The following is an 18,115-nucleotide window of genomic DNA, read 5'->3' on the forward strand; positions in this document are numbered from 1 at the left end:
CAAGCACAAAAGGTATTGCTTAAAGTTTACATATGGTTAATACGACTAAGTAGGAGAGCACTGAATGAATATTGTTAAAGGATTGGACTTTACTCTAGTTTAAAACATTTTTAAGTTCTTTGTTCTTAATGTATTATTGACATAATAGGTATATCAATAATTACTACAGTTGCTTTTGTTGAACATTTGTTTTTTATGCATAACTAAACCTTTTATATAAAAATGCCCAGGATAGCATGCTATAACTGCTAAAATAGGAAACATTGCTAACACCGAGCATACACCAATACACTTTCTCTCTTGAAATGCAACAAAACTACTGTCTGAGATTAACAGAACTAAAAACTAAGGAGGACAAATATATATATATATATATGTATATACAAGAGGTCAAATGAATGCTATCATTTTCTAAAGCGCATCCCTATTCTCAAAAGTGTCACAGTATATATGCAGTATACTGCTTACCGCTTAAGAGGATCCATGACAGTTTTCTGGATTTGGTTAACCTGAAGATGAAGAAGCACAGAGATAATTATTGAATTTATGCAGAGTGGCGGCTGGTGAAGTTTTAAATTGGTGGGGCAAAATATTCTGACATTTCTATAACCATAATAAGTTTTGTTTTTGTAATTGTTTTAATACAGAAATCATATTTATTCAGTAATGTATGTCTATTTGTTATAGAATTTAGCTAAAACATAGTTGACATCATATTGAATACACCCAAGGGTTTTACAGAAACTTAACACTATTATAGCCAAACCTCTACTTTTAATTTTTCAAGACTCATTATCCTCAGGCATAGTACCCCAGGACTGGCGTAAAACTGATGTGATGTCACTTTTTGAAAATGGAAGTAGGGCTGATCCAGGAAGCTATAGACCAGTTAGTCTGACATCAATAGTGGGGAAGATACTTGAAGGGATTACATGGGATTATATTGATGAGTATATTCGTGTAAACAAGATTTTGAGTTCAAATTAGCATGTTTTTAATGAGAAATAGATCATGTCAAACTAATCTAATTAGATTCTACGAGGAAGTAAGTAAAACTATAGATAAAGGGGAATCAGTTGATGTGATATACTTAGATTTTGCAAATGCGTTTGATACAGTGCCACATGAAAGATTTATGTACAAAATTAAGGGACTGAGAATTGCTGAAGATTTTAGCTCATGGAAAAATAAACTAGATAAAAGACAGGGAGCAACGAGTAGTTGTAAACGGATCATACTCAGATTGAACAAAGGTAATTAGTAGAGTCCCCCAGGAATCAGTGCTGGGCCCTGTTCTTATTAAAGGGACACTAAACAACTGTCTTCTAATAATCCCTAAAACCTACTTTTTCTTATTAATAAAAATAAAATAATCACTGCTGAGTATTTTATATGCTCCTCTTACCCCAAACTGTTGAAGGATATTGTTTTAAAGTACAACACTGATCCACTGCTGGATTCTCCTATGTAAGCTGCCATATTGTAACGCACGCTACAGGCAGGGGCACAGAAGTCACATGCTCATGATGCAGTCAAGGTCAAACACGGCTATATTAAATACAGTGTACTTAGAGGATTACATCTGTGTGAGCTGCTGTGACTGAATAAACATTTGCTTGAGTATAAAGGTATTAGATTTAACCATGTATGTATAATACACATAATATGCATCTTAACTTTAATAAATTGATCATTAAGTACTGTTTATTTGTGTTTCTAACTCCCCCACAGTTAAAACTTCAAACTGCCCACAAGTTTTAGGTTTTAAGAAAAGCCGTTTTCTGCAGGCAGCCAGGCACTATCATCAGTGTAATTTATTTGTTTTAACCTCCATGGGGGAAGGGGGAAGAGGGAGGGGGAGGCTGTGACGCTGCATATACTCTCGGGGAAGAAGATTTCTGCTTTTCAAGAGTTCTCCTGTTTATATAAATCACTAAGGGCTGACAGTTGTACAAGCTTAGATATCGTTTAGCAATGATTGTCTTTCAATGCGGACGATCATTGCTAAACGATCCCTAAGCTTGTACAACTGTCAGCCCTTAGTGATTTATATAAACATAGCAAGAGAATGAAGAAAAATTGATACTAGGAGTATTAGAATGTTGCATAAAATTGCATGCTCTATCTGAATCATGAAAGAAAAAAATTGAGTTCAGTGTCCCTTTAAGCTATGAGGAGAGGTTAGACAAACTGGGTCTGTTTTCTCGCTTGATCATGAGGTCACATGATTACTTTATATAAATATATTTACTAAGATGGCTGCATTTTGAGAAAACTATCTGTGTTATACACTTGCAAAAGAATAATAATAATATTAGCTAATGTTTATAGAGAACCGTTTACAATGACTATTGTACTCTTCCCTGCATTAAAAAGCATTGCAAGTATAAAATATAAGAAGAAATACAGCACATTTAGTATACGACTAATATTTTCACCACATGCAGCTTATTTAAGTAGGTTACAACTAGTGCTTCTACATCTTAAAACTTCTTTTTTTTCAATCCTTCAAACTGTTAAAAACTAAACTATTTCTTTTAATAAAAACCCTTAAGTTTATAGAAAAACGTTTAGCAACTTACATGTTGCTTCAACTTTTGTCTTCCAGTAAACTTTGAAGAGCAATGCATCACTGTCCTCTCTAATTCTACAGGGTTAAGATGCATTCAGATAAAGGAAAGTCATATTTGATTTGCTGTAATAATCTGAAAACTGCTCAGAAGTTTACAGAGCATTTTTACTAGATGATAAATTATTAGCCTATTCACTAAGAAAACAGAATTTATGCTTACCTGAAAAATTACTTTCTCCAACGGTGTGTCCGGTCCACGGCGTCATCCTTACTTGTGGGATATTCTCTTCCCCAACAGGAAATGGCAAAGAGTCCCAGCAAAGCTGGTCACATGATCCCTCCTAGGCTCCGCCCACCCCAGTCATTCGACCGACGGACAGGAGGAAATATATATAGGAGAAACCATATGATACCGTGGTGACTGTAGTTAGAGAAAATAATTCATCAGACCTGATTAAAAAACCAGGGTGGGCCGTGGACCGGACACACCGTTGGAGAAAGTAATTTATCAGGTAAGCATAAATTCTGTTTTCTCCAACATTGGTGTGTCCGGTCCACGGCGTCATCCTTACTTGTGGGAACCAATACCAAAGCTTTAGGACACGGATGAAGGGAGGGAGCAAATCAGGTCACCTAAATGGAAGGCACCACGGCTTGCAAAACCTTTCTCCCAAAAATAGCCTCCGAAGAAGCAAAAGTATCAAATTTGTAAAATTTGGCAAAAGTGTGCAGTGAAGACCAAGTCGCTGCCTTAAATATCTGGTCAACAGAAGCCTCGTTCTTGAAGGCCCATGTGGAAGCCACAGCCCTAGTGGAGTGAGCTGTGATTCTTTCAGGAGGCTGCTGTCCGGCAGTCTCATAAGCCAATCGGATAATGCTTTTAAGCCAAAAGGAAAGAGAGGTAGAAGTCGCTTTTTGACCTCTCCTTTTACCAGAATAAACAACAAACAAGGAAGATGTTTGTCTGAAATCTTTAGTAGCCTCTAAATAGAATTTTAGAGCACGGACTACGTCCAAATTGTGTAACAAACGTTCCTTCTTTGAAACTGGATTCGGACACAAAGAAGGTACAACTATCTCCTGGTTAATATTTTTGTTGGAAACAACTTTCGGAAGAAAACCAGGCTTAGTACGCAAAACCACCTTATCTGCATGGAACACCAGATAGGGCGGAGAACACTGCAGAGCAGATAACTCTGAAACTCTTCTAGCAGAAGAAATTGCAACCAAAAACAAAACTTTCCAAGATAATAACTTAATATCTACGGAATGTAAGGGTTCAAACGGAACCCCTTGAAGAACTGAAAGAACTAGATTTAGACTCCAGGGAGGAGTCAAAGGTCTGTAAACAGGCTTGATCCTAACCAGAGCCTGAACAAATGCTTGAACATCTGGCACAGCTGCCAGTCTTTTGTGAAGTAAAACAGATAAAGCAGAGATCTGTCCCTTCAGAGAACTTGCAGATAATCCTTTCTCCAAACCTTCTTGTAGAAAGGATAGAATCTTAGGAATTTTTATCTTGTTCCATGGGAATCCTTTAGATTCACACCAACAGATATATTTTTTCCATATTTTATGGTAAATTTTTCTAGTTACAGGCTTTCTAGCCTGAATCAGAGTATCTATTACAGAATCTGAAAACCCACGCTTTGATAAAATCAAGCGTTCAATCTCCAAGCCGTCAGTTGGAGGGAAACCAGATTCGGATGTTCGAATGGACCCTGAACAAGAAGGTCCTGTCTCAAAGGTAGCTTCCATGGTGGAGCCGATGACATATTCACCAGGTCTGCATACCAAGTCCTGCGTGGCCACGCAGGAGCTATCAAGATCACCGAGGCCCTCTCCTGATTGATCCTGGCTACCAGCCTGGGGATGAGAGGAAACGGTGGGAATACATAAGCTAGGTTGAAGGTCCAAGGTGCTACTAGTGCATCTACTAGGGTCGCCTTGGGATCCCTGGATCTGGACCCGTAGCAAGGAACCTTGAAGTTCTGACGAGACGCCATCAGATCCATGTCTGGAATGCCCCATAATTGAGTTATTTGGGCAAAGATTTCCGGATGGAGTTCCCACTCCCCCGGATGGAATGTCTGACGACTCAGAAAATCCGCTTCCCAATTTTCCACTCCTGGGATGTGGATCGCAGACAAGTGGCAGGAGTGATCCTCCGCCCATTGAATTATCTTGGTCACTTCTTTCATCGCCAGGGAAGTCCTTGTTCCCCCCTGATGATTGATATATGCAACGGTCGTCATGTTGTCTGACTGAAACCTTATGAATTTGGCCTTTGCTAGTTGAGGCCAAGCTCTGAGAGCATTGAATATCGCTCTCAGTTCCAGAATGTTTATCGGGAGAAGAGACTCTTCCCGAGACCATAGACCCTGAGCTTTCAGGGATTCCCAGACCGCGCCCCAGCCCACTAGGCTGGCGTCGGTCGTGACAATGACCCACTCTGGTCTGCGGAAGCTCATTCCCTGTGACAGATTGTCCAGGGTCAGCCACCAACGGAGTGAATCTCTGGTCTTTTGATCTACTTGAATCGTCGGAGACAAGTCTGTATAATCCCCATTCCACTGTCTGAGCATGCACAGTTGTAATGGTCTTAGATGAATTCGTGCAAAAGGAACTATGTCCATTGTTGCAACCATCAATCCTATTACTTCCATGCACTGCGCTATGGAAGGACGAGGAACAGAATGAAGTACTTGACAAGAGCTTAGAAATTTTGATTTTCTGACCTCTGTCAGAAAAATCCTCATTTCTAAGGAATCTATTATTGTTCCCAAGAAGGGAACTCTTGTTGACGGGGACAAAGAACTTTTTTCTTTGTTCACCTTCCATCCGTGAGATCTGAGAAAGGCTAGGACGATGTCCGTATGAGCCTTTGCTTTTGACAGGGACGACGCTTGAATCAGGATGTCGTCCAAGTAAGGTACTACTGCAATGCCCCTTGGTCTTAGAACCGCTAGAAGGGACCCTAGTACCTTTGTGAAAATCCTTGGAGCAGTGGCTAATCCAAATGGAAGTGCCACAAACTGGTAATGCTTGTCCAGAAAAGCGAACCTTAGGAACTGATGATGTTCCTTGTGGATAGGAATATGTAGGTACACATCCTTTAAATCCACGGTAGTCATAAATTGATTTTCCTGGATAGTAGGTAGGATCGTTCGAATAGTTTCCATTTTGAACGATGGTACCCTGAGAAATTTGTTTAGGATCTTTAGATCCAAAATTGGTCTGAATGTTCCCTCTTTTTTGGGAACTATGAACAGATTGGAATAAAATCCCATTCCTTGTTCTCTTATTGGAACTGGATGTATCACTCCCATCTTTAACAGGTCTTCTACACAATGTAAGAATGCCTGTCTCTTTATTTGGTTTGAAGATAATTGAGACCTGTGGAACCTTCCCCTTGGGGGTAGTTCCTTGAATTCCAGGAGATAACCTTGAGAAACTATTTCTAGCGCCCAAGGATCCTGAACATCTCTTGCCCAAGCCTGAGCAAAGAGAGAAAGTCTGCCCCCCACTAGATCCGGTCCCGGATCGGGGGCTATCCCTTCATGCTGTTTTGGTAGCAGTGGTAGGCTTCTTGGCCTGCTTACCCTTGTTCCAGCCTTGCATTGGTTTCCAGGCTGGTTTGGGTTGTGAAGTATTACCCTCTTGCTTAGAGGATACAGAATTAGAGACTGGTCCGTTTCTGCGAAAGGGACGAAAATTAGGCTTATTATTAGCCTTAAAAGACCTATCCTGTGGGAGGGCGTGGCCCTTTCCCCCAGTGATGTCTGAAATAATCTCTTTCAAATCAGGTCCAAATAATGTTTTACCTTTGAAAGGAATGTTAAGCAATTTTGTCTTGGAAGACATATCCGCTGACCAAGACTTTAGCCAAAGCACTCTGCGCGCCACGACAGCAAACCCTGAATTTTTCGCCGCTAATCTAGCTAATTGCAAAGCGGCATCTAAAACAAAAGAGTTAGCCAATTTAAGTGCTTGAACTCTGTCCATAACCTCCTCATACGAAGATTCTTTACTGAGCGATTTTTCTAGTTCCTCGAACCAGAAACACGCTGCCGTAGTGACAGGAACAATGCATGAAATTGGTTGTAGAAGGTAACCTTGCTGTACAAAAATCTTTTTAAGCAAACCCTCTAATTTCTTATCCATAGGATCTTTGAAAACACAACTATCTTCGATAGGAATAGTAGTGCGTTTGTTTAGAGTAGAAACCGCCCCCTCGACCTTGGGGACTGTCTGCCATAAGTCCTTTCTGGGGTCGACTATAGGAAATAATTTCTTAAATATAGGGGGGGGAACAAAAGGTATGCCGGGCCTTTCCCACTCTTTATTTACTATGTCCGCCACCCGCTTGGGTATAGGAAAAGCGTTGGGGGGCACCGGAACCTCTAGGAACTTGTCCATCTTACATAATTTCTCTGGAATGACCAAATTGTCACAATCATCCAGAGTAGATAACACCTCCTTAAGCAGTGCGCGGAGATGTTCTAATTTAAATTTAAATGTCACAACATCAGGTTCAGCTTGATGAGAAATTTTTCCTGAATCTGAAATTTCTCCATCAGACAAAACCTCCCTCATGGCCCCTTGAGATTGGTGTGAGGGTATGTCAGAACAGTTATCATCAGCGTCCTCTTGCTCTTCAGTGTTTAAAACAGAGCAATCGTGCTTTCTCTGATAAGTAGGCATTTTGGATAAAAGATTTGCTATGGAGTTATCCATTACAGCCGTTAATTGTTGCATGGTAATAAGTATTGGCGCACTAGATGTACTAGGGGCCTCCTGTGTGGGCATAACTGGTGTAGACACAGTAGGGGATGATGTAGTATCATGTTTACTCCCCTCATTTGAGGAATCATCTTGGGCAATATCATTATCTGTTGCATTACTGTCCTTACTTTGTTTGGACACTATGGCACAATTATCACATAAATTTAAATGGGGAGACACATTGGCTTTCATACATATAGAACATAGCTTATCTGATGGTACAGACATGTTAAACAGGCTTAAACTTGTCAACAAAGCACAAAAAACGTTTTAAAATAAAACCGTTACTGTCACTTTAAATTTCAAACTGAAAACACTTTATTACTGAATATGTGAAAAAGTATGAAGGAATTGTTAAAAATTCACCAAAATTTCACCACAGTGTCTTAAAGCATTAAAAGTATTGCACACCAAATTTCAGAGCTTTAACCCTTAAATTAACAGAACCGGAGCCGTTTTTACATGTAACCCCTATACAGTCCCAGAATGAGGCTCTGTCTATAACTAGAAAGGCCCCCATCTGAAAAAGGTGTCCAACACAGTGCCTGCCGTTTTTCTAAACGTTCCCCAAGATTATAATACCAATAATTAGTTAAAATCTGCATAATATGCCTAGTAAAGCAATTGTTTTAGCCCAGAAAAATGTCTACCAGTTTTTAAGCCCTTTTTGAAGCCCTTTATTCTTTTATGTTTAACTAAGAAAATGGCTTACCGGTCCCCATGAGGGGAAATGACAGCCTTCCAGCATTACATGGTCTTGTTAGAAATATGGCTAGTCATACCTTAAGCAGAAAAGACTGCTAACTGTTTCCCCCAACTGAAGTTACTTCATCTCAACAGTCCTGTGTGGAAACAGCAATCGATTTTAGGTACTGTCTGCTAAAATCATCTTCCTCTTACAAACAGAAATCTTCATCCTTTTCTGTTTCAGAGTAAATAGTACATACCAGCACTATTTTAAAATAACAAACACTTGATAGAAGAATAAAACTACATTTAAACACCAAAAAACTCTTAACCATCTCCGTGGAGATGTTGCCTGTGCAACGGCAAAGAGAATGACTGGGGTGGGCGGAGCCTAGGAGGGATCATGTGACCAGCTTTGCTGGGACTCTTTGCCATTTCCTGTTGGGGAAGAGAATATCCCACAAGTAAGGATGACGCCGTGGACCGGACACACCAATGTTGGAGAAATATGTATTATTTTTTAAATATTTGCAATGATTAACAATTACAAACTGTTTATTACACTTTGAATCTTGTGTAACTTGAATAAATCCGTAAAAGAATTGAGGGAGAACAACATAACACTTAACTAACCTGTGTATTTGTGTCTCCAAAATGAATCTAAATGTCATAGTGCACTGATTTAGTGGCAGAAGAAATGACTCACAGTGAGAGATGACCCAAGATGTGATTGGCCAGCTTCAGCTATTATATGCTGATAGATGTAGTACTCTCCTGCTTTATTACCTAGGTCTGTGGACTACAGCTGCCCATGTCTTCATTATAAGTTTAGATTGAAGGGACAGGAAGAGGAGAGTCTAAATATAACATTACTGCGTGGGGCAGTTTAAAGGGACACTCAGGTCAAATTCAATTTTCATGATTCAGATACAGCATGTAATTTTAAACAACTTTCCAATTTACTTCCATTAAAAAAAATGTGCACAGTCTTTTATATTTTATATTTACACTTTTTGAGTCACCAGATCCTACTGAGCATGTGCAAGAATTCACGGACTATACGTATATGCATTTGTAATTGGCTGATTGCTATCACATGGTACAGGGGGAGTGGAAATATACATAACTTTGAAATTTGTTAGAAAAAAATCTACTACTTATTTGAAATTCAGAGTAAATGCTATTGTATTGTCTTGTTATCTTGCATTTGTTGATTATGCAAATCTACTATGTTGACTGGTCATAAAAGGTGAGATGGGGAAGAAAGAAGGGAAATAAAATGATTTTTTAAAGTGGTATGCATGATTACATTTAGAAAAGCACAAACATTAAAATAAAATTGCACTAGCTAAATAAACAACTTTCCAATTTACTTCCATTAAAAAAAATGTGCACAGTCTTTTATATTTACACTTTTTGAGTCACCAGATCCTACTGAGCATGTGCAAGAATTCACGGACTATACGTATATGCATTTGTAATTGGCTGATTGCTATCACATGGTACAGGGGGAGTGGAAATATACATAACTTTGAAATTTGTTAGAAAAAAATCTACTACTTATTTGAAATTCAGAGTAAATGCTATTGTATTGTCTTGTTATCTTGCATTTGTTGATTATGCAAATCTACTATGTTGACTGGTCATAAAAGGTGAGATGGGGAAGAAAGAAGGGAAATAAAATGATTTTTTAAAGTGGTATGCATGATTACATTTAGAAAAGCACAAACATTAAAATAAAATTGCACTAGCTAAATAAACAAACAACACTATAATTAAGAGACTGGAAAATAAAATTAAGAAAAACCTAATAATAACAAAAATAACAATAATAATAATAATAATAGGTAATTTGGGGACATTTGGAGGGGCACTGCCCCAGCCACCACTGTTTAAAGAAATATGTAAATGTGCTGTATTTCTGATTGTTTAGTTATTTGGATTTAACGGAATGCAAAAGACATTAAAGGGACAGTAAAGTAAAAATAAGAGATTCAGATAGAGCATGCAATTTTCAACAAATGTTTCAATTTACACCCTGGATCCACCAACAGAAAGGGTTCCTGTCTACTATATACTGTATAGGTTAGGCTGGAAAATATATAATATATAAAATATATAATTAAAAGTACCAGCAGGATTGAAAACAAATTAACACTTAAGAAAAGAAAAAATAACATGAAGAAAAAACATACTAGTCTGCTCCATTTTAAAGAGAGGGAAATGATTCTTTTCTTACATGTCTGGTACAATCTATTCATTATTAAGGCTAGTGCATTGGTATTCAAACCTTTCCTCAGGCCTCCCCAACAGGACAGATTTTCAGGATTACCTTGGATGAGAGCAGGTAAAATAACCATGTTTATTAATCAGCTGATTATATCACCTGTGCTTTAGTCCAGATATCCTCAAAATGTGGCCTGTTAGGGAGGCCTGAGTACAGGGTTGAAAACCAGAGAGCTAGTGACATTTTCCAGCAAAGACTATAAGAATAGAAGAATAGTGCCCTTGTCAGAAAACTTGTATATGATAAGAGATGCAATAAAAACAGAATTTATTCTTACCTGATATATTCCTTTCTTTCTTGGTGGTGAGTCCACGAGTCCTTACTGTTGGGAATTTATCACCTAGCCACCAGGAGGAGGCAAAGACACTCTACAACAGAGTTTTTACATCCCTCCCACTTCCCTGACCCTCCCATTATTAAAGGGACACTGAACCCAATTTTTTTTCTTTCATGATTCGGATAGAGCATAACATTTTAAGCAACTTTCTAATTTACTCCTATTATCAAATATTCTTTATTCTCTTGGTATCTTTATTTGAAATGCAAGAATGTAAGTTTAGATGCTGGCCCATTTTGGTGAACAACCTAGGTTGTCCTTGCTAATTGGTGGATAAATGTATCCACCAATCAAAAACTGCTGTCCAGAGTACTGAACCAAGATAAAAGCTTAGATGCCTTCTTTTTTAAATAAAGATAGCAAGAGAACGAAGAAATATTGATAATAGGAGTAAATTAGAAAGTTAATTAAAATTGCATGCTCTATCTGAATCACGAAATAAATAATTTGGGTTCTGTGTCCCTTTAAGTATAGCCAAGAATAGGAAGAAGTAAGAAAGATAGTAGGATAAAGAGGTGCCAACTAGAACTGCCGCTAACTAGGAAAAATGGGTGGGTTTGTGGACTCTCATTACCAAGAAAGAAAGGAATTTATCAAGTAAGAATACATTTATCATCAGGCAAGAATACATTCCTTAAGGTGGTGAGAGTCCACAGGTCCTTACTGTTGGGAACTAAAACCCAAGGTCTATGGTCCATGAAAAAAATGGGTGGGATAAAAAAGGTGAAGAAAAAGCAGGCACCTATTTACTAGAAACTACAGCCTGAAGGACCTTACTTCCAAAAGCTGCCTCAAAATTATAAAATTTAGTGTAATTATGCAGCGAAGGCCAGTTTGCAGCCTTGCAAATTTGTTCCATTGAAGGCTCATCCTTGAAAAACCAAGAAGTAGAAAACTGGACAAAGTTCATAACACTGCTTTGTCCTGATAGAAAACCATGTACGGTGGCTCACAAGAGACAGTTGACAATTCAGAAACTCTCCTAGCTGAAGAAATACTGTAGCTAAGAAAAACAGAACCTTCCAAGATAACGACTGAATATAGAAGGTATGTATAGGCTCAAATGGTGGAGATTGCAGAACTCTGAGTACTAAATTTATACTCCATGGAGGAGAAATAGGCTTAATAACAGTGCAGAAATGTGACCCTTAAGAGTACTGGCCGATAAGCCTTTATCTAGGCCATCCTGAAGGTATTTCAAGATACAAGGAATTCTAAAAGGATGCCAAGCATATCCTCGATCTAAACACCAAGATAGGTACACTTTACACACCTTGTGCAAAATCTTTCTAGTAACAGGCATACAAGCCTGAACCAAGGTTTCTATGACAGAAAAACCTCTTTGATAAAGAACTAAGTGTTGAATCTCCAAGCAGTCAAACTTAGAGATTGAAGGTTTTGATAAACGAATGGACCTTGTGACAGCAGATTTAGACATTGATGAAGATGCCACGGTGGAGAACTGGACATCTGAACCAGATCTGCATTCCACATCCTGCAAGATCACATAGGAGCTATTAATATTGCAAAAATGTGTTCTTGCTTCATCCAAGCAATTACCCTCAGTAGAAGCACAATTGGTGGAAAAAGGTAAACTAGATGATAAGACCAAGGACCTGATAGAGCGTCTATCAACTTAGCCTGAGGATCTCTCAACCTCGACCCATATCTGGAGAGTTTGTGGTTCACATGAGACGCAATTGGGTCTATTTCTGGGAGAGCTCAGCGATGTACCAACTGATCGAAAATCTTCTGGTTGAGAGGCCATTCCCCATGAGTGTAAGATGTGATGACTCAGATGATCTGCTTCCCAGTTGTTGACCCCAGGAATGTAAATGGCTGAAATGGTACACTGGTGAAACTCTGCCCAATTTAGGATAGGAGAAAAACCTCTTTCATCTGTAGAGAACTGTGGGTATCACCTTGATGATTGATATAGGCTACCACTGTGACATTGTCTGACTGAAAGCAAATTAAAGGAACTGAACCGAGAAGAGGCCAAGCCTAAAGTGGCCAAAAAATTGCACAGTTCCAAGACATTTATTGGTAGCCTCGCTTCGTGAGGTGACCAAACTCCATGAGACCTTTGAGAGCCCCAGACTTCCCCCAACCTGACAAGCTGACGTCTGTTGTGATTATTTCCCATATTGGATTTCAGGAAACCATCCCCTGAGACACCATTAAACAAGGATAATGTCCATAGCACTGTAAAATTATTTTCTTTATCTTTATTTCTATACAGACATCAAAATAAGTGACGTTTCAGGTTTGTTAACCCTTATTCATGCTTGCAATAATACATTGTGATTCAGACATTTAAAAGCATTCAGATTCACGCCAACTACAAACGTGTTTTTGCTGCCATCTACTGGTCAAAAACATTAATTACATTGCAATAAAAACATTGAATACAGGTAGCCCTCAGTTTACGCAGGGGTTAGGTTCCAGAAGGAATGGTTGTAAATAGTAACCGTTGTAAATTGAAACCAAGTTTATAATGTAAGTCAACGGGAAGTGAGGGAGTTAGGTTCCAGGCCCCTCTCAAAATTGGCATAAGTAACACCTAATACATTATTTTTAAAGCTTTGAAATGAAGACTTTAAATGCTAAACAGCATTATAAACCTAATAAAATAATTACACAACACAGAATATATAATTAAACTAAGTTAAATTAACAAAAACATTTGCTAAACAGCATTATAAACCTAATAATATAATCACACAACACAGACTTTACTTGCATTTTTCTGCAAACAGTTCTTTCTATGCATTCCAATCTGGACTGATTTATAGACAGGAAGATCTTGTTCCTTTGCAAGCTGCTCGATAGCTCAGGTCTGGTTAAACTGATTAATGTCTGCTTCCTTTGCTTGCATATCTTTGCTGCAACACAAGCGGACAGCTCCACCTACTGGCTATTTTAATCAATGCACAGCTTCTCAATGCTTTTCAATAGCAGTCACATGACTGAAAAAAAAGGTTGTAATTCTGAAACGGTGCAAATTGAACCGTTGTAAACCGAGGGCCACCTGTAATTGCTTACACATTTTTTTATGGTTATTATGTTGCACCTATTCTTCTAGTACTTAAACATTGTTTCTAACCTCTTTAAACACTTTATACTTGTTGAATTAAAGTGAAACAATAACTTTTTAAGTTACTTTATAGGAAAACAGACCAGTCATACTCTCTGTTTAAGCCTTTTAGGGTCATGCAGTCTAGCTCCTGGATCCAGAACATTTATTTTTTGTTTAAGGAGTTTTTCCCTTTTGGCTCCATTTATCCGTGGATTTACACTGTCTATCACCTGCCATCTTAATTGGCTTATTTGGTGTCCAGATTTTAAGAAAAGGTTTGAGACTTCTTTGTTGTTGCACCTTATGTTAGAGTGATGTTGGCTCATCTTGTCCATAACCATGCGGGTAGTTTCCCCTACATAGATTAGGGAACAGGAGCATTTAATGAGATTCACTACAAACGTGGATTCACACGTATAGTATTCATTGATTCTATACTCTTTTCCTTTTCTGGGGTGAAAGAAGAAATTCCACTTTATCATAGAGCTACAGCTCATACAGCCCAGACAGGGATAACAGCCTAGATTCTTTTTACTTAAAAAAGTTTGTTTGTCTTTCTTTTTAGAACCTATGTCTGTATTTGTTAACTGGTCTCTCAGTTTTTTGACCCTTCTATAGGCCATTAAGGGGGGATTCTTGAATATCTCTATTGCATTCCTGTAATATGTGACAGTGTTTCTTTATGACACGTGCAACTTTCTCTCTGTGGGGGCTGTATTGTGTAACTAATACCAGTCTATCATTTTTCTTTTTTATCAGTTTTTTCTTTTACATTAGTTGGTTGTTTATTAAGGAGAGATTCGGGGTATCCCCTGTCAAGGAATTTGTGTTTAATTTCTTTCATTCTTATTTCCTTGGTATTTTTATTACTTACAATTATATCTACCCTAAATAACTGGCTTTTAGAGAGTGAGTCTACTAATCCCTTAGAGTGGAAACTGTCATAGCTAAGCAAGGTGTTCCTGTCTGTTTCCTTTTTATAAAGGACAAATATTAATGTATTACCTTCTTTGGAAATTCTAGTGTCTAAAAAAGTTATTGACTCCTCACTATACTCTACTAAGAACTCAAGTCCCCTTCCGGCTGAGTTAATTTCATTTACAAATTCTTTAAGTGACTCTGCGTTGCCCCACCATATGCCAAACACGTCATCAATGTAACGCCACCATGTGGCTCCATAATTGACGAACCTCTTGTTTTCATAAATTATTTTTTCTTCTATTTCATTCATGAACAAGTTGGCTTATGATGGGGCAACGTTCGTCCCCATGGCTGTTCCTTTTATCTGGATATACCAGTCATCCTGGAATAGAAAGTTATTCCAGTATAGTATTCTTAATAGGTCTCCAATGAATTCCACTTGTCAGTCAGTGTATTTTTTGTTTACCATTAGCACTTTTTTATTACACTAATCCTTGTCTCATGCTTAATTGACGTGTACAGGCTTTTTACATCCATTGTGAAGATTAAGAACTTGTAAGTTTCAAAGACCATTTCTTTTGCTTTTTTAGAAAGTCTCCTGTATCTTTTAAATACAAAGATATTTGTGTGACCTCTGGTTGTAGTATTTTGTTTAAGAATATTAAGATATTAATGAATGCAGATTCTACACTGGAGACTATGGGTCTTCCTGGGGATCTAAATGCATCTTTGTGCACTTTTGGCACAGTATAGAAAATGGGATTTCTTGGGTTTTTATTATACAGATATTCTCTCAGGTTTTTTATCAATTAATTTGGTAATAAATGCTTTGTTAAGGATTCTTTCGATTTCTTTCTGTATATGAATTATTGTATTATAGCTTAATTTCTTATATGTTTCCTTATCTCCCAATTGACTCTCAATTTCCTTTACATAATATGTTCTATCAAGAGTAACTGTTGCTCCTCCCTTGTCCGCTCTCTTAATGGTTACTTCATTTGATTTTTTAAGTGACTTAATCGCTTTAAATTCAACTTTTGTTAAATTATGTCTCTTACATTGTGAATTATTTGTTTTGACAGTTTTTTATTTTAGTTTGTGAATATCATTATCTACCAGCACAATTAATGTACCAACTCTGTGATTTACTACAACTGGATTAAACACAATTATTTTTTAAAGATAATTCTTTAAGGGACCATTCAGTTTTTTTTTTATTGTATTCACATTTTCAATATAGATATTTTGATTAAACCACACCTTTAGTTTTACATTCCTATAAAACCTGTAAGTCTTTATTTAATTAAAAGAAAGTTGGTGTTGGTATAGGGGCAAAATGACAGCCCCTTCTCTAACAAGTCACATTCATCTTTTGTCAGTTCATGTCCAGAAATATTTAACACTGAGGATAGTTCCGTGTTTTCTCCGTCTAGGTTCTTCCCAATCCCTGGCGCTGATAGCCATAAAGTTGCCGTCCTCTCCGATTCGATCCCCTTATTGCTTCTCTGCCTCTTGCAGTGTTTCCTCTCACCTCTGTTTTTGCGTCGTCGCTGTTTGTATCCAAAGGGGAGGACTCTTCTGACCCAGAGCCTGATATCATAGCTCCTCCTGCACCACCTGTTGCCTTTTCTTGTTGCCTATTGGTTCTGTGTCCTTCACCCTTTTTGTTGTATTTGTAACCTTGGTTACTGCTTCTCAATTTATACACAATACCCAACTGGTAATCCAGTTAGTCTCTTTGAAACTTTTGCCTTTTACGTTCTCTTATTATTCTTTGCAGCTCCGCCGCGTTTTCTTCCACTTGTTTGATCAGGACATCCATTTCCTCGGGTGATGTTATTTTAGATAATTCCTCTTTGTTTAGCTTTATTTTATTTTCTTGGATGGTTCTTAAGTAATCACTCCACAGTTAGGACCATCAAATCGTAAGAGCACATGTTTAGTATTGATTCAAATTTATCGCAATATTCCTTGTTGTTTTTCAGCAACGTCGGACAAGTGCTCATTCTTAGACCCCTGGGAATTCTTTTAACCCGATAGTATTCAGATAACGTGGTGACATGGAGGTCCCATTTTATGTTTTTGCAGGCCATTTTCTCATATTCTTTGCTTAAATTTTCGACTGGTGCTGTTCTTAAAAAATCTCTTGAGCCCTTGGACAGAGTGGTAATCCTGGCTGCGTCCAGGTCCGTGTAAGCAAACATCTTGGTTCCGTCTGTAGATTTTGTAAAATTCATTTTTAATTACTCCAGTTGCACATTTCAGGCAGAGAATAATCAGCCATACACATAAGAAAAACAGCAACTTACAAGTAGTATAGTGCACGTGAAGACAGGGACTCTACCTAAATCCCCCAGTCACGATTAAACAAGGATAATGTCCACAGCACTGTAAAATAATTTTCTTTATTTTTATTTCAATACAGACATCAAAATAAGCAATGTTTCAGGTTTGTTAACCCTTATTCATGCTTGCAATAATACATTGAGACACCGACATGGGGATATCCACCAAGATATAGATTTGAGCTTGCAATGGTCTGCCAAAAAATAGATTGAGACCGAATCTATGATTACCCCCAGAAAGGACACTCTTGTAAGAGGAGTGAGCAAACTCTTTGCCACATTTACATCCCAGCCATGACTGTGAATAAACCAGAGTGATTTCTCTGTATGAACAGTCGCTAAAGAATGAAGCTTAAACCAAAATATCGCCAGTTAGGGAGCTACAGCTATTTCATTCACTCTGACGACTGAAAGGAGAGCAACCAAACCTTTGTAAAGATACTGGGGGCTGTAGCAAGACCAAAGGGAAGCACTACAAATGGATGCCTGTCTAGGAAAGCAAAACAAAGGAACCGGTAGTGTTCTTTGTAAATAGGGATGTGCAGATAAGCATCCTTCAAGTCTATGGTTGTTATGAACTGGCCCTGGAGGACTAATGGAAGAATAGATCTGATGGTTTCCATCTTTAAGTAAGGGACCCTCAAAAATTTGTTTAAAGTTTTCAGATTCAGAAAGGATCTGAACATTCCCTCCTTCTTTGGAACAATGAACAGATTAGAATAAAAACTTTCCCCTGTTCTGACACAGGAAATGGGACAATAACTATTATGTCCTCCAGATTGTGCACACACTGAAGGAATGCTGCTCTTTGATAAATCAGACAGAATAAACCTCTCTCAAGGAGGCCGTGACCGAAAGCCTGGTCTGTATCCCTAAGAAATAATTTCCATTACCCAGGGATCCCGAACAGATCGAGACCAGGATTGCTTAGAAAGGCTTAATCTGCCCCCTAACAGCAATGAGTCTGGATCAGGGGCCACACCTTCATGCAAATTTGCATTGGAAGGTGAGTTTTTGTTTTACTTTAATTTATTCTAGGATGGATTGGGCTTCCAGGTGAATTTGGAGGAATCTGGTTTCTGAGAAGGGGAAGATTTCTGAT

The 18,115-nt window shown here is 38.1% G+C and overlaps 1 protein-coding gene across 1 annotated transcript in view; it reads right to left on the reverse strand.

The window, feature by feature from the left end:
* Nucleotides 1–18,115, reverse strand: part of BIN3 (bridging integrator 3) — a 291,723-nt gene that overhangs the window by 13,704 nt on the left and 259,904 nt on the right. The window contains exon 6 of the mRNA XM_053717975.1: nucleotides 469–509. Within this exon, the coding sequence (XP_053573950.1) occupies nucleotides 469–509 (41 nt within the window). The remainder of the gene's footprint in view (nucleotides 1–468; nucleotides 510–18,115) is intronic.

This window comes from Bombina bombina, chromosome 6 (genome assembly GCF_027579735.1).
Source record: "Bombina bombina isolate aBomBom1 chromosome 6, aBomBom1.pri, whole genome shotgun sequence".
Lineage (NCBI taxonomy): Eukaryota > Metazoa > Chordata > Amphibia > Anura > Bombinatoridae > Bombina > Bombina bombina.